We start from the raw sequence: 26360 nt of genomic DNA on the forward strand, positions 1-26360 counted from the left end.
GAGGTGTGGCACCCAACCCCATCCCTAAACCCAACTGCATTGAGGGATAAGCAAATCGTACTAAATATTATGAATGAGATTGTACAAATTCATACAAATTAGCCACTAAAACAAAAAGTTACGAATTGCCGTGAGACTGTGTTGGTTTTTCCTCAGATGAATAACTGTTCAATCAGTGTCTCTGGTCCAGTAACGTTGAAGGCTGTTCACAAATCAGTTCCTTGCGCACATGGCCTTTCGCTAAATAGATGGACCAGCATGGCTGCCTGTTTATTGATGGATATGTTACAACTCAATCCACTCACTGCTGCATGTGTCTCTTTGACCTTCGTCTATTCACGCTTTCAGAATTAGCCGCATGCATTCAGGGACGCCGCAAGCTGTCAATACCATCGATCGCCGAGAATTGTCCTCAGCAGCCAAAGTGACTGGAAGTTTACTAAATGATTTTCATTACAGCATTAGCTGTAGATATTCCGCCTCTGAACGGGTACATTAAGAAAAATTGAGAGAGTGCACTGATGTAACGGGGGTGTATCTAGACACTTATCTCCGAACTGCTTCGAGAGAATCATTTTAAAGAGAATCAATAGAACACCCTTCTAGACTGATGTAGGACAACTCAGAAGAGCCGTGGTTAGTAATTAAGAATTAAAAGTTGATCATAAGAATTGCCAGATGCTGAAGGCTGCATTATTTTATAGACAAACGCTCCATGTTTAGTTGAGTAGGTGGGCTATTTAATGCAGTTGTCAGCAAACATTTACACCAAAAGCATCGTGTGGTCAAACGTTTCTTCACAAACTCACAAACGCCTTTGTTTTCCTCTAACAGTGCACAGTTGGCCCCTGTTGCTTGCAGTCAATACTTGAATATAAATGTGAGGTGAAATAATAGACTTTCATCGACACGGCAAACAGGTGAATTGTTAAAAGGAGGCTTAGCAAACAGTCACTCCCTTCTTTCTGCTTTTCCCACAGCCCAGGCGAACCTCTTACGAGACTATCAGCACTCGTAGCCCGGAGAGTCAAGACAATGTCCAGGATCCCGAGCTGATGTGGCTCCAAAAAACACAAAAACTGAAGGTAGAGCTCAATTTATCGATTCCATCCATCTCTATCTGTGCAAACGTAGGTGGGGCTGCTTGGCACAATCCATTGCCCTAATGCATAACAGTCTGCGAGGGCTTCCTCTCAAGATGAAAATGTCTGCACAGTGGGCACACTGTCACCCGGGATTTCATTTCTGCTGTGATGGACGCAATTTCTGATAGAGTTGTTCAGGCACAATGGAGCCTCTGAAATGTCTTGAAAAGGAGCCTGTGCTGAGGAAAGAGGGGGAATGGAGAAGCATCATTATTTTGAGCACTTGAACGGTCACCTTAATGCCGGCAAGCAGAGGAGTGTAAATATTTTCCCATTAAGAATGGTGCAAGCTGGTGTTGGCTAAATCAGAGGCATTACATGCTGAGGCACAGCCCCAGACCTCACAAGAATAATGTCCGTCGCTCCCCTGTGCATGCCAGGCTCACCACAAAGAAACATTATATAAATGCTCCTGTCTTTCTCTTCCCTCGTTCATGACAATAGCCGTGAAGCCACAGTTATATAAGGACATATCTCTGCTCAATGGGATAGATTCTTTTTAGCCCCTTGCCCTGCGATATTTCAAATTAGAGTGTGTGGTAAGGTATTGTCAATACCTTCGTCATGACTTGAATTTGTAATTGAATTTTTAAAAAGCATTATTTTGGGCTAACGGATTTTACCCAAAGAGCCCTCATCATATTTGGGGGAGTTATTCGATTTATGCTAATATCATTCTTTTGTGCATTGAGACTTTAAAAACAACATGCAGATTTAATCTTGTGTAATCTTAACATGTGCCCAGATTTTTATCTTGCTTATTTGGGTTTTTAAGTACGCTTAAGACATAGTTTGACCAACAATGAAAATCCGTAAAAATTAATAATAATAATTCCTTACATTTATATTTTGCTTTTCTGGGCATTTCCTCATCGTCCACCAGTGTGCAGCATCCACCTGGAGTAATTATTGACTAACTATGGTGTTGTTCTTATGCTATTTGACCTACTTTTTGGCACACAAAGGAGAAATGGTTCAAAATGACCTACTCACACATGGCCCTTTAAGGCTAGTGAATAGCAACCATCAATAAGAATGTGGTAACTTGCCATTGTAACGTACCTCAGAGATGAAAGATGATTTTTTACTTTGCATTTCTCAGGGTATCCGCTGGGTTTTAAAAAGTCTTAAAATGTCCTAAATTTCAAAAACAAAATTTTAGGCCTTAAAAAGTCTTAAGTTTACTGAAATATCGTGTTGTAGGTCTACATATCTTAAACAGGTCTTAATTTTCCTTTGTCATGTATAGCTACCCAATCTGGCTAACACCCATACAATCACTAACAAATAAACACGAATAAGATGACGCAGTGGGTAGCGATGTCGCCTCACAGCAAGAAGGTTGCTGGTTCGAACCTCGGCTGGGTCTGTTGGCATTTCTGTGTGGAGTTTGCTTGTTCTCCCTGTGCTCGCATGGGTTTCCTCCCGGTGCTCCGGTTTCCCCCACAGTCCAAAGACATGCGGTACAGGTGAATTGGGTAGGCTAAATTGTCTGTAGTGTATGAGTGTGAATGACTGTGTATGTATGTTTCCCAGAGATGGGTTGCAGCTGGAAGGACATCCGCTGTGTGAAATATGTGCTGCATAAGTTGGTGGTTCATTCGTATATATATATATAAATATGTAAATATAATATATGTAAATGTATGTAAGTATAATATAAATTTATTTATTTGTTTATTTATTTAAGAAAGGTTATGTTAAAAAATGTGTATGTATACAAATAGAGCTTGCTTGTTTTGACACAATATTTAAAATATTTTGCTCAGAATTAACTAAAATATTGTAAACATTTATTAAATTGTTCAAAAAAAGTTCAGGCAAATAAAAGTCTTTTCCAACTGGGCAATTTGAAAAAAAAATCTTAGCATTTAGCCCTGTATGAGTCAAAAAATTCATTTACAATGGTCTTAAAAATGTTTTTGTCTTCTGTTTATCTTAACTCTCACAAATTGTCCGTTTTACCTTAGCACATTGTTTTCATTATAGCTGCATGTTGATCTTTTAAAATTGACACTCTTTGCACAGTTGTGTAATATTTCCATGTTTATTACTGGGAACTGCTCTTAAATGATCTGTATTCCTTAAAGGGATAGTTCACCCAAAACTGAAAATTCTGTCAATAATTACTCTCTTCATTTGGTCCAAACGTATTTGAGTTTCGTTGTTCTGTTGAACACAAAAGAAGATATTTTGAAGAAAGCTGAAAACCTGTAATCATTGATTTCAAAAGTATTTTTTTAATTCAATAGTATACTGTGGATGTCAGTGATGCCTACTTTTATGTTCAACAGAAGAAAGAAGCTCAGACACGTTTAGGTAAGTAAATAGTGAGTAACTGTTTTTGTGAACTATCCTGTTAAAGCACAGACAAAGCTTACTTGAGATTTTAAATCAGATTTTAAACCGAGTTTTTAATTGTGTACCCAATTACAGCAAAGCCATAAAGAACGGAAGGTACCAAAAAAGAAGGAGCGAACCAGCAACCACCCAGATCAGCTCAAGCCTCCAGTTCCTGACTCTAAAGCCAAAGCTCAGGTTAAACCCCTTACAGAAATGAATGACCAGACAAAGGAAGCTCCAACAGCCAACAATCATGACCCACCAAAACACCAGTCTGGACTTCCATCTCACACTAATGCTCCACCAACCGTCAACTTTAACATAAACCTCCACACTCCTGCCAGTAATGCACAACCACTCAATATTTCTCAAAAAGAGACTATTTTTACTCTTGTTTCTCAAGCACTGCAATGGGATCTGTTTAACCCACCATTTTCACAAGCAGACTATCAAACCACTGTACTAACTAATTCAGTAGAGCAGATGCGATTGGCTCCAAAAGCAGTTGCGTCTTCTCCAGCTGCTCAATCTGGTTTGGTGGTCCAGGCTGTGGACAGAAATGTTTTTCGGAGGCGTGCTGGGAAACCTCTTCTTAATGAGAATGCATCATTCAGGAATCATAACAGACTCAGGCAAGTTCGGAAGTATACTTTAGGCAAGTATGCAAACATGAACCAACAGTATTATGCTTGCACACTATATTGTTTTTAAGCCTGTGGTGTGCAATTTTAATGTAGGTCAGTGGTGCCCCCCATGCAAAGAACCTATATGGATATATCCGTTTTAAAATAGGTTTTGCTATATGTTTTTAATATATGTGACATATATGAAATTGGCCGTTTTCCTATATTATATGTACATACAGTTGAAGTCAGAAATATTAGCCCACCTGAATTAATAACCCCCGTTTATTTGTTTTCCCCCAATTTCTGTTTAATCTGTTTGAATTTTATCTTTGCCATGATGGCAGTAAATAATATTTGAATAGATATTTTTCTAGATACTTCTATACAGCTTAATGTGACATTTAAAGGCTTAACTAGGTTAATTAGGTTAACTAGGCAGGTTAGGGTAATTAGGCAAGTTATTGTATGACGATGGTTTGTTCTGTAGACTATCGGGAAAAAAAAATACAGCTTAAAGGGGCTAATAATTTTTACCTTAAAATGGTGTTTAAAAAATTTTAATCTGCTTTTAATTTTGCCAAAATAAAACAAATAAGACTTTCTCCAGAAGAAAAAATATTATCAGACATGCTGTGAAAATTTCCTTGCTCTGTAAATCATAATTTGGGAAATATAAAAAAAAAAGAGGGGCTAAAAAGAGTTCAAAGAGGGGCTAATAATTCTGACTTCAACTGTTTCTGACCTGTATATGCACATATATGCACCTAAATTTTTCCTATATGTGGCATATATACACATATATGCAGCATATATATTATCTTATATGTGCAAATATACTGCATATAGGATTTATATATGCACATATATCCTCATATAGGTTCTTTCCTTGTGGGGCATAATTTATTCAAAAGTCATAAACTACAATAAAATGGAAAGATAATAATGGAAAGATTTTAATATGATTATTTTATAATAAGAAGATTTTAAGTCCTACACTTAAAGTAATGCTATTTTTTGGTGGTATTTCTTATGTCAAAGTAAAGCTGTTGTGATGTCAGAATAAAGACAATGAAAATCTAAAATAACTACATATTTAGTTATTTTAGAAAAAACTCAAATGTAGTTATTTCTAAATTAAAATAAAAATTTCAATAATGTAAATTAAAATAATGAAATAGAAATAAATTAAAATAATGAAAAAAATATAAATATATATTTTATATATAATATAATATATAATATATATAATATATAAAAATAAATAATTCAATTAAAGTAATAAAACTTCAGGATTTTTAAATTATCTTAGAATTTCTAAGAGGAATTTTTATTTATTTATTTATTTTAAAAATGCAAAATTCATCATATTTGGAAATTTTGTGACAAACATAGACTAAAAATATAAAATAAGAAATGAAATTATTTCAAGAACACAAGACACTCTTAATTGTGCTTTAAAGTCAGTAAGTCTCAAAAAATCTAAAAAATTCATAAGAAAATATTAATTTAGATATGTTTTATGTACTGTGATTTTCATTAGATTATTATTAATATTATTAGGATTATAATATTTGTAATATTAAAGAGAGTTAGAAAATAAAGAAAAAAAGCATACAGGCAAAAATAAATACCCATGGGTCCTGAAAATATATTAAGGACTTTTGAGGTAAACTTAATGGTCTAACATTATGAACCTTTATTTCACGGCCTCTTTTGTGGCAGTCTGAGCCGACATGGTTTGTTTATAATGAAGAGGGGATTCTTGACTTGCATTTTATGAATCACAAAAAAAAAAAAAAAAAAAACACAATCGAAGAACAAGTTTTCAACATGTTGAATGGTCTGAGGTTGAGTAAACCCTTCTTTTTTAGCTAGTGCCACCATGACCACTGAAATGACATGCTACAAACTACCAACATAATAAATGCATTTTTTTCTAAACGTATATGTTATGGAAAAAAAATCTCTAGGTGTTGATATTCATGTTATACTCCATGGTTCTGTAGGATACCAATGCTAAAATTGCCCACATCCCCTGAAGCGGAGGCCTTCCACTTTCCACCTGAGCTTTTGGCCAGTGATGAGGAGAGTGTGGGATATTCTGTGCCCTCGACACAGATCTCTGGTCCATACGCAGTGCTGCCCCCTATAGCCCGAGCGAATGGCAGCGACACAGATCTCAGCTCAGATAGAGACCAGCAGCTGAATCCAATCTACAGAAGCGGCTCAGAAGGTTACCTTACACAAATGGAGAAACACAGACAACTGAAGGCTAAAGCAAATTATAAGGTGTGTATTTTAGTATTCATTTGTCTACTTTGTGATACAACCAAGCTATTATCATGTGTAGTCTGTAAAGTCAATGTTAAATATTTGACTGTGATGGTTAAATGTAGAGAACAATTACTTTTTTGGAAATAACTTAATATTATTTCAGAATTTGGAGTAACTATTTTTGTGGCTATACCATGCTAGCAGAACAGAGTTATATAAAAGAGCCAAGATTTAAATACTCAAATTTAAACAATTAAGTTTGCACATAAAGTATTTCAAATGAAAGAACAAATTGTATATAAAACAAACTAAATAAAATAAAATACAAAGAAATAAGAAAGGGGCACAGACTGAACTCTTGTGATGTTAAACTACTTAAGACATTAGGACACTTGTTTGAGTTTATATCAAACGTGAGCAATTTGGAGAGATATGTGGAGTCTGTGTAGGAATACATTATGTCATTCTAGTTCACCCAATAGCTGATCGCGGGCAGTGTTATGCAAAATAGAGTGTGGTGCTGCAGGGTATGTTTCTAATATTTTCTGCTTTTATTCATTATGTTGTTGTGTATTTATTATCGTCTTTCAGCTATTTGTCCTGTATGAGTTATACAGAGCTATTCTTTTAATGAAATGTGAAAGGGTTTTTTAATCTCACCGTCGTTGTGAATTGTATCGTGTTTAATGGGGTTTGTGCATTGGTCATGATTTATATGTACACGCTTGTCTTTCCTCTTACATTCACAATAAATATACAATAGCAGCATTCGTGAGGTCCTCTAAGAAAAGCAGGGCTCTCGGCGACTGCCTATATTGCCTGTTTGACAGGCCAACACTGCATAAAAAACTTTATTTTTTGGAAAATACTGTGATATTTAGTGAACAGTAAAAATAGCATGTGAGAAAATTCCAAAAAAGATGTTTCTCACACTGCTGTGAATTGATTTATTCTTCATTCGGTCTCCTCCACAGTTCACTGACTTTAGATTATTTGTTACACATAACTATCATCAGGGATTTTCCAGAGACATTAAATAATTCTTGAGTTTATTTTAATATTTTCAGCTTGATTTTTCACTTTACTGGATTTGCTGATTGACAGGGCTCATTGTCCTGCGTGAAAATTGCTGAGTGATTCAGCGATGACTGCAGGGAAGGAACTGCATGTTGAGTTCTCTGTCCACACAACGTACTCCTCTTTAGCAAAGGTCAATGCTGCCTTCAGAGTTATTCTGTTGATGATCTGTTTTATCACTTCAGACTTACAGTATTCAGCACTGATCTGGAGATCAATTCTAGCTGTACTGTTGAACCAATTGCCTGATTCTGAGGACAATGAGTAATTGTCCTGTTCTCTTGTGTATTTTTCATTTGTGGATGATAATTAAGGACATTTCCAGCAGGTGCCAGATTAATTGTCAATAGTAGTATTTTAAAACCCACATCTTTTTCTATGTGGTTTGACCTTTCATCCACACACTAACACAATATCGAGGGGAATTATTTTAGAAACTGTGGTTACAACGTTGTTGTGTAGTCGCTAAAACCTCAGCGAGATTTTTCCTCAGCGTTGGATTGTGTGCAGTTTTTCCCTTTGTTGACATCAGATTGTAATTCACTATCTTCTTTAATAAGGCCTCTGATTGGCCAACAAGGGTTTATGCTTAGGGTTATATTGTTACCAGGGGTCTCATTTATCAGGGGTACCACTTCCAAATCAAAAGTTTTGATCTTTGAGCTGTAGGTAAACTCTTAGTAAACATATAACTAAAATATTCATTTAATGCAACCTACTTTAAATCATTACATGAGCCATAATCATGAATAAATAATTAAAAATGTCTTTTGGCAATACCTTTTTTATAGTAAGTGAACACGTTTTATAAATGATGTTGTTTTTTTTTTTTGGTTTTATAAACTCCTGTTGGTTTAGGATGCTCTTTTTTACGGTTTCATGTGGACAGAGATGAATTTTTAAATGAATGAATAATACTCATGTACAGCTAATTTTGATTAATTTTGATTTCTTTTCTAGTATCTAATGTAAGCTTTTTACATTGGCTTTGGAATATCTGACTGAATATAACTCATAAAATAAATAAAAGCATATTTAATTTAATAAAATATGTTTAAAAGATAATTTACTCTTACGTCAGCTTGAGGGCTAAGTATCAACCTTAAAAATGTAGGTTGTAGGTTTAAATTGAATTATTACAATTTTAGTAATGAAGAACCTCTAAAAGAATCAAACTAATAAAAAAAAATTGTTAAACAAATAGTAGAATAATGATGTATTGGTAAGTAGCCGTCTTTAAGTTGCCATGACAGTATCTCAATGGGGCCTGTCGCAGATGTAACGATTATTGTGTGGGCCGATTCAGACAGCAGGTTAATTGTATAAGTAATTGAAGACACACTTAATTGAAATGAGATGATGATATAAGGTGCGGTCACAAAGACGACATTGAAAAGCGTTAGGATAAGGTGATTAAGCAGAACCCCGTCTGTGCGGAGCAGGGCTGGTAAGATGGTGATTTGCATTTAATGATGGCCTCTTTGTCCTCTAGCACCTTCAGCTCTGCAGGAAAGTCCCTCTTAGGAAAGACACACTCAACAGCAATGTGCCACAGCTGTTTACACAGAGAGGATATTTATGTTTACTCAATAGTTGTGTCCATTTAGTTGAAAGTGTGTTAAAGGGACAGCTCACAAACACACACACACAAAAAAGATATTTATAATAGAACTGCGCGATATTGGAAAAATTTGACATAGCGATATTTTATTTTGCTGCGATTTATATTACGATATGACCACAATTTCGGCAGATGACTTGAATAGCTCTGTTTGGAATGAAATTGTTAGTTTAGATCAATTTGAATAATCTTAGATGAGTGAATCAAAGAAATTGCAAGATTAAGATAGAGTAAAGATAAAAGTAAAATAAGTAGTCAGATATTCAGTTACAGTAATACGATATTATCATATTTTGCCCCTGATAATGATAAATCCCGATATTAGCGATATATCAGAAGAAAACCATCCACAATATATCATGATATTTGTAAATGAAGAGGGAAAAACGCATCAAAAAGTTATATGAAGTATTTGTTTTATTAACAGCACATATAGTTCTTAAAATTGCAACATTGATATGTTCGATTCGCTATTACGAGAAGCGCCACCTTGTGCATATCGCTATTTTGTCCTGCCCCTATTATTGAATAATCAAATGTAATGTAAAATGTAAACACTGTACATTCTTCATTGCTGATCAACAACAACAATCCCAACTCCACATTGCAGATGCTGCGATGTGACTATTGCGAATGCACACGTTGCGATATTGATGCTAAAACAATATATTGTGCAGCCCTAATTTACGGTGTCATTTATTGAGTTTATTATCTTACTTTCTACTGTGAGCCATACTCTGAATATCAAACAAAAACCAAACCAAATCAACGTTATCAACAGCTAGACTTGTTTTTTCTTTTCAAAATGAATTAAAAGAAAAACAAAAAAGTTTTCAAATGAGCTGACCAAATTTTATCTATTGTTCCATCATTACATTATAAATTAATACACTGTTAAAACTTTGTCGTAACAATAAAAGTCAATGTAGTATTGTAGCTAGCTCTCTGCAACTCTCACATGGTCGCCCACTAAAACTAAGTAGGATGTGAGTACCTGGATGGGAAACCACATGGGAAAGCTAGGTTGCTGCTGGAAGTTGTGTTAGTGAGACCGGCAGGGGGCACTCAACATGTGGTTTGTGTGAGTCCTAATGCCTCAGTATATTGATGGGGACTCTATACTGCTCAGTAAGCGCCGTTTTTTGAATGAGACGTTAAACTAAGGTTCTGACTCTGTGGTCGGTAAAAATCTCAGGATTTCCTTTGAAAAATTGCAGGGGTTTAACCCCGGCATCCTGGCCAAATTTGCCCACTGGCCTCAGTCCATCATGACCTCCTATAACCATCCCCATAACATAATTGGCTTCATCACTCTGTCTTCTCTCCACCAATCAGCTGGTGTGTGCAATATGGCTGCTGTCATGTCATCCAGGTGGATGCTGCACACTGGTGGTGAATGAGGAGATTCTCCCCAATGAGTAAAGCACTTTGAGTGTCCAGAAAAGAGCTATATAAATGTAAGGAATTATTGTTATTATTATTTTTAGTCCAAGACAACAGAGGATTTATCTTTCTCTGTAAGGATTAAATAAAGGTGTTTTCCCCTGTATGGGTTAAAAGCCACACAAGCTTGAAAAACTAAAAATACAATGAAAATCATTGGGCTTTAAAACAACAATGGACCCCCCTTTCTGTCACAAAATGGATTTTTAGTACTTTTATTATCCACAAGAGAAAGTCATATATAGAGGTTATTACAAAAAATATCACAAATAAGTGGTAACACTTTATTTTGATGGTCCATTTGAGTATTAGTTGTCTGTCTACTTGATATCTGTTGATACTGCACCCTGACTCTAACAGTCTACTTATACTCTAATGAGAATTAATTGGCATGTAGATGCAATGTAACTTAAATTCAACAAACAGACCATCAAATTAAAGTGTGGCCAAATAAAAAAATAAATAATAATTATTTATATTTACTTTTATAACTTTGTTTGTTAATAAGTAAAATGACCAGGTTTAATTTTGTTTAAAGGCTTCTTTAATGTAGCACCTTTAACCTTACAAATCAGTAAAAAAATCTAGTGCTGCATGAACATCATAATTTAAGGGTCATTATGTCATGGAACACATCCACTTGGTGCTGTGTCCGGATTATTCGGTTCTTACACCATAAAACAGATTGCTTTTCTTTGAGAAGCTTGCTCTCTTCACCTTGCTGGGCCCGCCATCATGTCTCATAGGATTATGGGATAAATTTGTAAAACAGCTAGTGTGGCAGCCCAAGGGAAGCAGATCAGAGTGGAAAACAGCCATCCTGCAGTGTCCATGACCAATGGCTGAGTCCTGAGAACCTGGAGGAGCCTGACCTGATTAGCGCTTTTGTTTGCGGATTGTTGCATGAGTGCACTTTAGGATTAAGACAGTTTCTCCCCACTTTTTCTCACAGTATGTTCACTAAACAGTTACGATGACAAAAAATAAATATATTTGCATAAATGTGTTGCAATTGTGTTTAAATTGAATTATTGCAATTTTAGTAATAAAGAACCTCTAAAAGAATCAAACTTTTTGATGCCGACCTCCAAAATATAAGCATTTTTCAAAAATACTAAGTATTAAGACAGTTTCTCCCCACTTTTTCTCAAAGTATGTTCACTATTTAAACAGTCACAAGGGCAAAAAATAAGTATGCATAAATATGATGTACAGTTGAAACCAGAAGTTTACATACACTGTATAAAAAGGTACATAACCATTAAAAAAAAAAAAATTCAGATGTTAATGTGACTAAACTTTTTCTCTTTTAGGTAAGTTAGGATTATCAAATTTGTTTCTGTTATGCTTAATAGCAGAATAATGAGATAGATATTTTTTAAATATTGTTTTAACTTTTCTTGAAAGTCAAGTTTACATATATTAAGATTATTAGGCCTCAGAAAAGCTCAGAAGATGGTGTTAAGGTTTTGGAAGTTTCTGATTGGCTAATTGACCAGATTTGAGTTAATTGGAGTCATAACTTTAGAATTGTATTTAAATAAAACCTCAAACACACTGCTTTCTTGTGTGATAACATGGGAAGATCAACCAGCCATAATCAACAAAAAAGACAGATTACGATTAGCTGAATTACAGTGGGGAAAAGAATCATTTTTGTATACATGTCCTGTGGTTTGATGGAACTTATGTTGAACAGTTTAGGTATAACGACCAGTATTACATTTGGAGGACAAAGGGGAAAGCTTACAAGCCTAGGAACACCATCCCTTCTGTGAAGTATGGGGGCAGCAACAGCATGTTGTGGGGCTGTTTTGTTGCAGGAGGGACTGGTCCACTTCACAGCATAGATAGCATCATGAAGAAAGAACATTATGTAGAAATACTAAAGCAACATCTCAAGACATCAGCCAGGAAATGAAAACTTAGTTAAAATGTGCTTTAAGGACAACAGAGTGAATGTTTTGGAGTGGCCATCACAAAGCCCTGAATTCAATCCTATAGAAATTTTTTGGGAAGAGCGAGCAAGACAGCCAACAAATCTGACTCAGTTACACCAATTCTGTCAGGAGGAATGTGCTGAAATTGCTTCAAACTATTGTGAGAAGCTTGTGCAAGGATACCCAAAACGTTTGACCAAAGTCATACAGTTTCAAAGCTAAGCTAAAAAAAGACCAAGAAAATGTATGTAAACTTTTGACTGTCTAGAAATTAATACATTCTTTAAAAAAAATCTCTCAGTATTCTGGCATTTAGAAAATGTAAATCATTTAGGTAATCCTAACGGACCTAAAACAGTAAACGTGTAGTATGATTTACCATCAGACATTTAAAAAAATGGTTTCTTTTTTTAGATTGTATGTAAACTTCTGGTTTCAACTGTATCTATTTGCTAAATTGCTTTGCAGGCTTATACACTGAAGGACTACAAGGACATAAAACAGGAGGTGAAGCTTGGAGGTCTTGGACCAACAAATATGGTACCAGAAGCTGTGGTAAATACCAATTTCCAGATTATTTTCATTTAAAGAGGTAGTTCAGACAAAAAAGTGAAAGAAAATTTAAAACACTGAAGAAAATTTAAATAATTCAAGATGATTTTAGCTGAAACTGTGATCTTTGGTGGTTAATAAAATACAAACCATTTCCAACTGGCACTTTGGAACTAATTGAAATAAATAAGATTGACATTGATTAAAGGGTTAGTTCACCCCAAAATTTTTTTTTTTCATCATTTAGTGACCCTCCACTTGTTTCAAACCTTTATGAGTTTCTTTTGTTAAAGATAAACATGGATATAATAAAGAAAGCTAGAAACCTGTAACCAGTGACTTAGTATTTATATAAAATAGTATTTTGATAAGTTGATAGTTACAAAATTACAGAGTTCAAAATATCAGAAGCAGAAAAAAGAAACTTATAAATGTTTGGAACCACTTGAGCATGAGTAAACAGTGAGTAAATTTTTATTTTTGGGTGAAATATCCCTTTATAGACATCGAGGTCATGCTTTTGACTTTTGTGAATGTTTTCAGTGCAATTTGATTTAAAGGTAGTAATGTTAGAAAAATCCAGATTCCTAAACAGTACAATTAGTATAATTCATATCATATTCATAAGAGTCATGGCTATTTTTATTATTGAAACTTTTATAACTTTGTTTGTTAATCAAAATGCTCAGGTTTAATGTATATATATTTTTAAAGTTTTCTTTATTGTAGCATCTTTAAGATAAAAAATCAGTAAAAAAAGAAAAAATCCAGTGCTGCATGAACATCATAATTTAAGGGTCGTTATGTTATGGAACACATTCACTTGATCTTGATCTCTGTGAGTAAACAGTGTGTAAATGTTCATCCTTAGTTGAACTATCCCTTTAAAGACATCCAGGTCATGCTTCTGACTGTTGTGAGCATATTCAGCGCCATTTAGTTGTAGATTTAAAGGTAGTAATGTTGAAAAAGTCCAGTTTCTTGCACAGTAAAATTACTTTGCTTCATAAATATCATTAGAAGTCATGGCTATTATGGGAGTCACAGGTTACTACAAATAAAATAATTGAATACTTATTACTGAAACTTTTATAACTTTGTTTGTTAATCAAAATGCTCAGGGTTAATTTAATTTAAAAACGTTTTCTTTATTGTAGCATCTTTAAGATAAAAAATCAGTTAAAAAATCTAGTGCTGCATGAACATCATAGTTTAAACGGTCATTATGTCACACGTCCACTTGATGCTGAGAGTAAACTGAGTAAATGTTAACTTTTGAGTGAACTATCCCTTTAAAGACATCGAGGTTGTGCTTCTGACTGTTGTGTATGTGTTCATTCGCCATTTGGTTGTATATTTAAAGGTAGTAATGTTGAAAAAGTCACAGTAAAACTACTTTGCTTCATAAATATCATCAGGAGTTATGGGTATACATTTTTGTTTTCTTCAAAATCACTGTTTCAGCTAAAAAGAATAAGAAAAATGTCACCTACATCTTGAATGGCTCAATTAACTCAATTTCTGATCAAACTATCCCTTTAAGCATCTGACCATGTGCATAAATAATGTTGTTTAATCCACATAATGTGTGTGTGTCATTATATGGGAAAGACTCAATGGATAATTGGCGCTCTTCTTGTTGAATATTGATTTAGCTAATCCCTAATTGCTACATCCAATTGTCAAGTGTGTCCGTGTCTCAATAACCCCCTCTTTTCATTTCCTCATGAATTTAAAAGACTTCTGTTTCTGAACACAATAGAAATGGATCAACTAATCCAATGAGCCTATAGCCATCAACAAGCAAAGCGAGAAAATAGACATTTTCCAGCTTCGCTGATGTAAAAATGTTGACGTAGAAATAACTTTCTGCACCATCCACAGCCTAAGAGAGGTGTTAACACTGCTTCTAGAGGGATGATGAGTTTTATTTGGTTTTGTTTGCTGCTGTTGAGGAGCTTCGTGGAGGGACGTACAAAGAAAACAGAGGAGCTTTAGGAGAGAAATGGCTTAGGTAATTAAAGCTCCCTTTTGTAATCTTGCTGCTCTTTCTTTCACTGCTGTCAGGCAGAGAAAATTAGACGACAGAAGCTGTATTCAAATGTGATCCGCGAACAGAACAAGAAGATAAGTAGGATTCCCTCTCTGTCAGCCAAGGACCCAGTGGGCAGCGACGACAAGGACGCGGTTCCCAGGAGGAAGGTACGAGAATCTCATTCTGAAAACATGGGCTTTACTTAATCTGTAAATCATATATTGTATGTTTTTCATCCAGAGTGGTTTACGTACAGTTGAAGTCAGAATTATTAACCCCCCTGTTTATTTTTCCCCAATTTCTGTTTAACGGAGAGAAGATTTTTTTTTTCAACACATTTCTAAACATAATAGTTTTAATAACTCATTTCTTATAACTGATTTATTTTATCTTTGCCATGATGACAGTACATAATATTAGATATTTTTCAAGACACTTTTACACAGCTTAAAGTGAAATTTAAAAGCTTACCTGGGTTAATTAGGTTAACTTGGCAGGTTAGGGTAATTAGGAAAGTTATTGTATAAAGATGGTTTGTTCTGTACACTATCGAAAAAAATATATATAGCTTATAGGGGCTAATAATTTTTACCTTAAAATGGTGTTCAAAAAATTAAAAACTGCTTTTATTCTAGCCAAAATAAAACAAATAAGACTTTCTCCAGAAGAAAAAATATTATCTGACATACTGTGAAAATTTCCTTCCTCTGTTAAACATCTTTTGGAAAATATTTAAAAAAGAAACCAAATTTAATGGGGCGCTAATAATTCTGACTTCAACTGCATGTCATATAACATTTGTTTTATTAATTCAAACTAAATATTAAGATTGAATTTTTGACCCATAACCAATAACTCTTTTGATTTGGAGGCCGATATATTAGCTGATAAATATAAATTCTCTGCATGGTTGCAAAAACAAAAGGCAAAACTGAATTTCACTGTTCTTGTCTATGACCAATGTCCTTAAAATATATTACCTGACGAAATAAAATTCATATATAATTCAACCAAATCACTGAACAATAACAAAATAAAAAAAAACAGTAAAATAATTTAAAATAAAGGCAAGCAGCAAACACATGAAGTGGTTCAACCAGCAGAAATAATACAGAATTTATCGGCTTAAAGATTTTCAGCATAATTTTGTTCTCAGACTGAAAATTCTAACATTAAAAATATCATTTATTGGCCAATATTAATTGATATGGCCTCCGATATATCATGCATGATCATCGCCACCCACAGCGCCACCATGTCGCCACTGAATATTCAATATTTCAATATAAATTCTAGCTGAATATTCAATTTTTGACCCATAACCAATAACTCTTCGATTTGAAGGCTGATATATTAGCCGATAAATATAAATTATCTGCATGGTTGCAAAAACAAAAAGCAAAACCAAACTGTAAAACGATTGATTTGTGTTGAGACAACATCCAGCTAGCATTTTTTGTTTCTAAAAGATGTCTAACAGATGTCTAATAGATGTCTAAACATAGTTGTCTGTGAAAATCTAATAGAGGTCCAAGAATAGGCCAAAACTAGACTAGTCATCAAATAAACAGAAATGAATGACTACACAAATAAAGTCTGTCTAATCTGTCTATTTCATGACTAGTCTAGTTTTGGCCTATTCTTAGATGTCTATTAGATTGGGAGCCCTACGTTAATCAAATTTAAGTGGATTAAACATAAGACATTAAATGTAAAGCCTTAACTTCAGAAATGAATGGACAGTTCTCTGGTCTTATCTATGACTAATTTCCCAAAAATTTTATTACCTGACAAAAAATGCATACATAAAGTAACCAAATCACTGAACATTAACCCAAATCAAAATACCTAAAATAATAAAAAAAGAGGCGAGCATCAAGCACATGAAGTGGTTCAACCAGTGAAAATAATACAGAATTTATCGGCTTAAAGATATCAGCCTAATTTTGTTCTCAGACTGAAAATTCTATCATTAAAAATGTCATTTATTGACCAATATTGATTGATATGGCCTCTGATATAATCATGCATGACTATCAAACATCTAATTGATCTCATTTTTTGTTTTGTCCAGGCTTTAGAGTATGCCAAAACTATTGCAAAGCCCAAAGCCCCCCCAAAGTCAAAGGACAGGCCTGGAGAACAGAATATGAACACCCAGCCTCAATATCTGCAGGAAACTGACCCAATCCATCTGGCCACTCTGGAGATGCTAAGACGACACGAGGAAGAGAAACGTGCCGTGGCTCGCTTTAGAACCATTCATGCGGTTTAATACTTAAAAGCCACATGCGTAGATGAGTTATGCTAATAGCACTTCCTAATTTTCCCTTGCTTTAATTCAGAATTTGTGTGTTAATTTAATTTTGTGTGTATTTATGCATACGGTAATGCTGTTTATTTGCAAAGCACTGGAAGTGGAACAGGTGTGTAACACATAATCCACTGCAAACTAATTCCCAAAACCATTTTTTGGATATAAAGAAATCTGCCGTGGGGTTTTGTTGCCTGGCTTTGCATTATCCTGCTATTTCCCTCTTGTTTTCAATAGGTCTGTGCACAAGAGCACCAATCTCTTCAAGCACACCTGGATGCACCGTTAACCCAGTGTAACGTGCCGTTTTCTGTCAGTTCCCGGCTATTAGTCTGATTATATCCACTTTTGCCTGCCCTTTTCTTTCACCAAGAGAAAAAAATAGGTCAAATAAGGATGACACTTTGAAGCCTCCCTTATTAGAGCCCGCAAACTTGTTTTCTGTATTTTAAAGTGATAATTTTCCCCCTAAAACAAGCTCAAGCACCTATTTCTTTAATGGAAGCTTTAGATCGTTATCAAAGAGCTATTTACTCCTATGTAATATTTTAATTAGATTATAGCCTCTATTTAACCCATCATGTCTGCTTTGATACTCTGTGTTTTCAGTGTTAAGCCTCAGAGGCGAGGCTAATAAATGCTGGACCTTTTGAATTAATGAGAAATGCTGCCTTTCCAGACCGACTCTCTTTGCATCTTTTTTTTTCTCTCTCACTCTATCTCTCTCTGTTTCCTGCCATTGAAATCAGTTAATTGAAGGGGTCTCTCTCAACCGCACATGAAGGAGGTTGAATTAGCATCCCTTTTTAGGGATTGGGAGACTGAGGCAGGCTTTGATCTGTGGACAGTGCTGAAGGAGGCGGCAGGCCCCTGAAAATGAGCTGATGGCTCTGCTATTAGAGCAACATGCAGATGCGTCCATGTGTTGCAAAACGCTTAATCTTTTAATTGATCACCTTCCGCACGGCCTATTCTCTTGCAGTGTTTTATTTTCCCTGGCTAAATCAGAATCACGTTTTGAAAACGATGTGAATTGCTTTTCAAACGGTGGAAGTGTGCCAAATACCCTGTTAGAGTTAAAAAAAAAAAAAAAAGGCCAGTTGTCGAAACACTAATGTGAGCTATTCTTGCTTCACATCTTAAATATATGATTTGAATAAATTGCCTCATATACTGTATAAACAGTGCTCAGCGTAGCTGAGTACACTCCACACAAATCTCTCATTTAAATTAATATTTTTTATAGGATGCTATACAATATTATATTTGTGCATATACATTAGTCAGAACTGAAGTCAAATCTGGAGCTAATCTAACAAAATAACTTACAATAACGGTTCGAAAAATAGTAGCCCGAATTTATACGTGAGAGAAAAAGGTTAAACAAAAGTATATACAAATTTGAACAAAAAGTACATAAAATTTGGTTAAAATGTTTTTTAGAATTTTTTTCTTAGAATTTTTTTTTTTTGCATGAATTAAATGTTATCAAATAATTTTTCCATTTCTAAAAATGTTCTGTGACTAAAATATTATTTTAATAAATATTAGTTTAATAAATCAGTTTTGTTCAAATGCACCAATATATATTATCTATATTCACTGAGAAATGGATAAAAATATGCATTTTCAAAATGGGGTGTACTCTTTGCTGAGCACTGTAAATATAGCTTGCAATATATGTTAACCATAAATCAGCAATAGTTTTGCTACACTAATCATAGTTCACACATGCTAGGCCTATTTGTTCATGTTTTAATAAATCCATGTTTCATTTTCTAAAAAGAAGACACCTGTTGCGTTGCGATGTACGGTATATTTACAATGTTACACAGTTCTAACGAATGGATTTATTTATAAATTCAATTATTTTTAGATTCAAGATATGCAAACAATGTCTATGTTGGTATGGCCTACATTATCAAGATTTAAAGTCTCTCTCTCTCTCTCTCTCTCAAAAAAAAAAAATAAAAATAAAAATAAATAAATAAATAGTCAAACCACGTTATCAGTCAATTATAAATTTGTTAAACGGAAGTATTTTCTGTTAAAGTCCGAGACTTTCGGTTCATTAGCTAGAAGCAAGAAAAATGTCAATAAATGGTAACTATTTGGGCTTTAAACTAAATCAAACCAGAAGCTTCTACACAAATTACAACGACGCTTGTGGGGGAAAATAAGGTAAACAGGCTACCAAATCGTGAACAGGTAAATTTGCTAACAGGAATTGTTGTGTATACACTCTAATGTCGACTTCTCTATCAGTCATAAAAAAAACTATAATTTTTATATAACGTTGTAAGTTTACACACCACAATATAACACAACAATCGTTATATTCTTGTAAAATATATGACGGCCAACTCTCACAGACGTTGAAAGATGAAAATTGGTCCACTGACAGAAATTGTCGAAAACAGTTTGAAACTTGTCGAATAATCCACATCCTTAGACTAAACTCCAACAAGTGCACTGACTAATAAAATGCAAACCAATGTGTTAGATCCATTTAAAATGAAAGTGACCACTGACCAGAACACAGCCTATAGGCCAACCCCTAGTTATAGTCACGCGAGCACCAAGCCAAATTTTATTAGTATAGTCAATAATATGTTTAAGGTTGAGTTTAAAATTACAACTTGCTGTTGACTGTCCAAAAACATTTAAGAGGCTTTTCACCTCATAACAACATCGTATTTGCTACTATGTAAAAAATGTGCTCATTCAGGCTAAAATCCCTGCTGCAGTCAAGAGATTTATCAATATAAAAACACGAAAGATATCCCGTTATTCCTTATTTATAATTACATTTTCGGTTTGTATAAATATTAAAAATAAAAGTAAATATAACAGTTGAAAAACAAAAGCATTTCATGCATAGCCTGCTCTTATGCAGCCATCTATTTTATTTAGCAAGTGCTTACTGCTCTTCTGTTACTCTTATATTTCTGCTATAAATTTTATTATTTTTGTTATGCAATAATCATAAAATTAAATTATTCATTATAAGTACTCACATAAGCAACTCGCATAACCTCAGAGGCTTCGTAAATTTAAGAAATGAAACATTCAGAAGCCTTACACAAAGATGACGCAAAGAGCTCGATTTAAGAATTGTTTTAGATAATTCACTCAATGAATGTACATTGTGTATATACATTAATTGTTTAAACAATTGACAAGTCACAGTTTTAGAGCTTATAAATATGTCAGTCCACATGCCAACAATTATCATCGTCCCGCGAAAAAGTGCTGAAAATGTAAAATGTTACACTTCAATTGGAATGAAAATTGTTTCACCTCTTGAATGATCAAGTAAATATAATACATCTATTTACAGATTGTCCGTACATTAAGTACCATTCATTCCACATTTACTTAAAAAAATTGTTGTTAGTCACAAAGCAATGACTATAATAACAATAATAATAATAATAATAATGAATAAAAACGTAAGTTTAATGTCCTTTAGCTGTCCAAAATGTTTAAGCGCTTAAACAGTTTAACAAAAATCGATGTTTTCAAAATAATAATATATATAAAAAAAACTATATATAATTTCCTATCTAAAAGATTGTATTCATATGTACATTTTTTGTTGATTTAGTGTAATAATAGCTACTAGAGTAAATGTTCAGGAGAGCAAATGTCATCTTCAATATCGACATCATCTTCATTGTCGTCCAGCGTGTATCTGTCCGGGCTCATGCCGTTTTTACCGTCTGTGTTTTTCTCGTGCATTTCGCTTTCGCTCGTGTTCTCCAGCGATCTGTCTACATCATTCGGGGTTTTCTGGTCGTCTTGTGTTTTCCTCAGCTGTTTTTTATGCTTCATCCTCCGGTTTTGAAACCACGTCTTTACCTGCGTGAAGCAAATAAGTTTCAAATGTTTACTGAACTGGTGATGCGCTTTCTTAAAGTGAATGTAAAAATAAATAAATAAATAAATATGTTTGAGTTTTTAAACAATATTTAACGCAATTACCTGTGTTTCCGATAGACTGAGAGCTGTAGCCAGTTCCACGCGCTCAGGTGTGGACAAATATCTCTGGATCTCGAACCTTTTCTCGAGTCCGGATAACTGTGAGTCTGAGAACACTGTTCTGGCCTTTCTGCGTCTGCAATGCTTTCCTGGTAATTCCGGATGATGCTGAAATAACGCTGGCATCTGCATTCCTTTTGCAATGGAAACATAATGATAGTGGTAAATAAATATTGTTTTAATAGTTTATATATATATATATATATATATATATATATATATATATATATATATATATATATATATATATATATATATATATATAAAGCAATAATCTAATAACATACAATATAAGGTAGAATAAATATCAGTGTTTTATTTTTTTGTTAAAGTGGATTTTAAAAATTGAAAACATAAAAACAGGCTACAGGAATAGAAATTATTTAGTCGATAGCTTATTTTTATTATTATTAATATTGTCATTATTATATTATCACCACCACCATCATCATAATATTGTTATTAGGCTATTATTATTATTATCATTATTATTATTATTATTATTAGCCTACTAAGAGAAATAGCTCTGCGCTGTATAAATAAGTTTATTCATTTTTTAACAAATTTTAATTCTTGAAAATAAAGTTGTTTAAAATCGGACTAAATAAATTAATATTTTACCCGAATAAACGAATTGATTAAATGTTTCCACTTAGTCTAACAGTTTAGCTATTTAACTGACATTACATTTGAGGCAAATAGGCCTATTTTTTCCTTTGTACGAATTTACCAAAAAATAAGGTTCAATTTATGGAATGTTTACAAAATATTGTCTGGTATTTAGATTTTCATATTAATATAGTTCAGATGTTTGTGTTTTAGCAGCCAGATTTTGCGTTCGTAGCCTCAGAGATAAATACAAAAGAAGCGAGCATGAAGGCACAAAAATTTTAAGGTCAAAACATTTTTGTTTACGCAAAGGCCTGCGTTTAAATGTGCTGTATATAGGCTGCACTTACCAGAGGTGAAAAAGTACGGATGGTGTTCAGGTTTGTGTAACGGATGATGCGGATGAGGAGCCAGTATCGGTGTAGGCATAAGGGGATATCCATACTCTAAAAGAGGCATCCGGGAGGCAATAGAGTTCGAAAAAGGCGAGGGAAACACTTCCCGCAAAGGTTTAGGTTTATGTAGTAAAATATCTTCAATGAAGAACGACGTTGACCTTTGAGTCGGCATCTGGGGCACCGGAGACGTGTAGTTCAGATTCATCTCAAAACTTTTTTGAAACACTCGGGCGAACAATCCGTGCGTCTTTTGATGCCTGCGTCGCAAACAAAATCACTCTGGTCGGTCCCAGTCTTCGGGACCTTAAAAACCGAAACGTAGTCTCGTTGGCAACCTGTGCACGCTGGTACAGGTACATTACTATTTATTTGGATCGAGACTGACAGCAGCAAATCAGGAAGTAGATTAGCACCCAGCCAATAGCGCGACGGCTGGGCGGAGGATTGAATGAGTTCTTTAAGGATTAATTATGCAGGCGGCTGGAGGAGCGGCAGAGTCGCTCCCCGTGGTGCTGAAAAAGCCTCGCTACAAGAGCCCTGTCCGTGCAGCAGTCACTCAGACATAAGCCTGCACTTTCGCTCTACACCGGCTTAAAAGGCGCGTGGAGCTGTCAAGAATCTTAACAAAGGCTGATAGCGTTTAAAGAATTCTGAATAATGCACCGCATGCACCTGTTGCAATCCATTTGAAGCCTCTGTTTCGATCGTTACAATTTAAATGGTCTTCGCGAGTTATGCATTTAACCTGTTTTTAACCTGTTTAGCTCTGGAGTTTAAAATAACCCAATTTAAAGTATTGTGGTTTGAATAACAATGTAAATTCTGTGTGTTTCATAACTAGGCTAGTCAATACAACGATTTTAATTGTATTCTGTTGTTTAACGTTAGCTATTATTAACACTGCATTGTTGTGTAAATGATCATGCTAAAACCCCCTAATAGCCTACCATAATCATTTATATATTTGTTTATTTAACTTTAGTAATATATTATTTAACGTTATATTTGGTATATTTGACAGTGCCGCGCGTCTGTTATACATATGCAAACGATAGAAATTTACTTTGAATTGCTTCTAAAATTACCATATCAAAAGGAGTCAATAACAACATACCTAATTATGTATGTTAACGTTTATCTAAATTGTTAACAATGCCTGTCGGCTGCTAACGAATTTTCTTTGAATGTAATTAACACGGCCATCTGATTTGTTACTCAAATAACCATATTAAAACAACTCAGCTTTATTTACCCTAAAGTTATACTTCTTTTAAATATTTATATGCATTTTTGTCGTTTAAATATTTTTATTTAATAGTATATAAACCACATTGTTGTGTATCCTTAAAAGTTTGATTAAAATGAGTCACTTAGCCTATTACCTTATGAAAAAGTTAAATGCTCAATTCAAAGCGTAACGACGGGACTCCTTAACTGTGGTGTTTTATTGAACACACTTCCAGTTCTTGGTGTTTTCGTTTTTCATTTATTAGAGAGGGAACATGCAGGCTGTTTGGTATAATTTTTTATTATTCCATCTAATGTTATAGGGCAACAGGGCTTCCGTGAAATGGGATTTAATTGTAGATATTGAAATCTGCGAGGATACAAGTGTGCTTCAGTTCCGTCTCAACTGATGGAGCGGTAATTTGTTGATATCGTGTTGTCATCACATCTGCAATCACGGGGGCTAATGGTAAAAGTGTTTCATTATTGGCAGAAGTCTTGCAGCAATGCTATTAGGTAATTAGGTTGGATGTTACAACGGAAGTAGTAATCCTCGACCGCAAGATTTCCATTTGATCAGATGGGTTTGAACAAATTAATTACTGGATTCAATTGGTCAGGAAAATACAGTATTCCTGCTAATGTTGAAGATGGCTTCATTAGTTGTGTGTTGGTACATTCTGCAGAGAAAGAGATATCTAAATTAGCCTACAATATCTCTGTTTTAATGAGTTTTGACTCATTTAATGAGCATCTCTGTCATTTCTGGACGTAAGCAATTATCTTACTGATTTATTAATTTGCTGATGATGTAGCATGTGACTTTTCATTTTGTTTTAAGATTAAAAGTATCATGTCAAACGAACGAAAAAAAAAAGGATTTATATCCTATTTAAACAATATAAAATCTCAATTAAGAGTACAAATTTTCTAAGTGTATGTGCAAAAGCTTTACCTCAGTTCCCCCAAACCGACAAGTCCCTAACTGTTTAACTCAACGATTTAATGTGATTTTTCCAGCACTGTAATCGAAACCTTTTATTAGCTAGCTTGCTGACGAATCATGCTAACAAGTTGCTTTTATGGCAAAACGCGAAAGTAAATGTACTAATGGTGATGGAATCGCCTTTACTTGAGAAGTCGATAGAATCCGCACCCAGAGGCAGTTAAGCAGCTTTTAATAGCCATTTAATCAAGTGAAATTGGGAGACAGCACGACACTGCGTCACTCCTAAGTGGCGCGTTTCTGTAAGAGGCTTGTGGCATTAGCGCGTGCACCTTACCTGCTAGACCAGCTTATTGTGTAATGCCAAGTCTTTATATACATCTCAGAAATATAGTTTGATAGTTAAGTAGCCTACATACTAGGATTTTACAAGCTTGACATTGATATACAGCTAATGTTAGCTAGCTATAGCGAAATAAATAGTCACACACATTACACTTTGGTGTTTGTCTATTGGATGGGCAAAATACATTGAAATGTATTTTTAAATAAAATACCAAATACCTTAATTTTAGGTGTATCAAAATAAACGAGCATGACATTTCTTTGCAAATCTTCCATCAATTATACCTATTTTCAATCAATCCCTCAACAATTACACTTAACTTGGTAAAGTAAAAAATGAGTAATAGCAATTGTGACCAGTAAGGTTGCCATCATCTCTGAACAATGATTATTCAACTTCTTTATATTTTAAAGAATGTTAAATAAAGAGTGAATTACATTTTTTACTCAGAATTTTTGAGAAATCTAGATTTTTTTTTGTGCTATTAAACTCTTCAATACTCAATGTAAAAACTGTATTAGGAGTTTTTGATTATTAAATATTTGTGTTTCATAAGTTGTGACATCCTAAAACTTACATCTTTCCTCTACATCAACAATACAGTGGACATATTGATCAACTACTGCCATTTGAAACGGCTATTGAAGTATTGTAGAAATAGTCACTGTTGGCCTTTTTTATTATTAATATTTTTATTGTTTGTTTCTAACAACAAACATTTGGCATAAACAATCTATCCAAAACTACTATTATTTGTACAGTATACTCTCCTAAGATTTTTTTTTTTTTAATTTTCTTTAAACTGAAGTCAATAACATCCAAAGCACTAATCAGAGGATACATTCATATGATGTCTTGATGTAGATTTCTTACAACGTACTTTATAGTATTTTTAAAATACTAAAACACAAGACACTAAAGTATTTTGATAAAAAATATTAAGCCATTTTCATCAGCTCTATTAATTACAAATACTTTTTTGTATGTAAAATACATTTTTGAAATACATGTATCATAAATACTGCCCATCACTGTCTATATATATCTACACTGTAAAACAAATCCTGGTTGCCTTTAATTTTTAAGCTGAATCAATTTAACCTTATCCATCCATTAAACTTATATTATGTTAAACTGACTTAAAACAGCTTGCGTAACTTATAAAATTAAGTTAGAACATGATTAACTTAGTTTAATAAGTTTAAGTGACTTATAACATATGCTGTCACGACTAATTAATCTTATTTTTTGCAGTGTAGTTGAAAATGTATCTTTTTTTGTTGTTTGCAGAATCCCTTTATTTGATAGAAAGGATGAAAGAAAAATGGGGAAAAGGAATAAATAAGAGCTGAAGCAAAATATATATTATATTGAATGACCCCCTCCCCCCATATGATGTTCAGATTCATAACCATAGACAAAG

General features: G+C 34.0%; 2 protein-coding genes and 1 long non-coding RNA gene across 8 annotated transcripts in view; 2 read left to right on the plus strand and 1 right to left on the minus strand.

Annotated features, from left to right (window-relative positions):
* Positions 1-18035, plus strand: part of jhy (junctional cadherin complex regulator) — a 31930-nt gene extending 13895 nt beyond the window's left edge. For 3 of the 6 annotated variants that reach the window (XM_087269626.1, NM_001045023.3, NM_001444378.1), the window contains 6 exon segments: positions 981-1085; positions 3582-4120; positions 6121-6403; positions 12938-13024; positions 15089-15223; positions 17131-18035. In XM_087269626.1, the coding sequence (XP_087125752.1) occupies positions 981-1085; positions 3582-4120; positions 6121-6403; positions 12938-13024; positions 15089-15223; positions 17131-17331 (1350 nt within the window). In that variant the 3' untranslated portion in view covers positions 17332-18035. 6 annotated transcript variants of the gene reach the window in all.
* A 2876-nt stretch (positions 18036-20911) lies between these two features.
* Positions 20912-22707, minus strand: bsx (brain specific homeobox). The gene is given in 3 exon segments (NM_214727.1): positions 20912-21231; positions 21355-21545; positions 22371-22707. Coding segments are annotated over 3 exon segments (684 nt in total). The 5' UTR covers positions 22624-22707; the 3' UTR covers positions 20912-20991.
* LOC147835099 (uncharacterized) overlaps positions 21370-26360 on the plus strand; it is a 37142-nt gene continuing 32151 nt past the window's right edge. Inside the window, exons 1-2 of the long non-coding RNA XR_015501239.1 lie at positions 21370-21573; positions 26228-26360. This is a non-coding gene — a long non-coding RNA (uncharacterized LOC147835099). The remainder of the gene's footprint in view (positions 21574-26227) is intronic.

The sequence above is a fragment of the Danio rerio genome, chromosome 10, assembly GCF_052040795.2.
Source record: "Danio rerio strain M-AB ecotype USA chromosome 10, GRCz13ab, whole genome shotgun sequence".
Taxonomy (NCBI): Eukaryota; Metazoa; Chordata; class Actinopteri; order Cypriniformes; family Danionidae; genus Danio; species Danio rerio.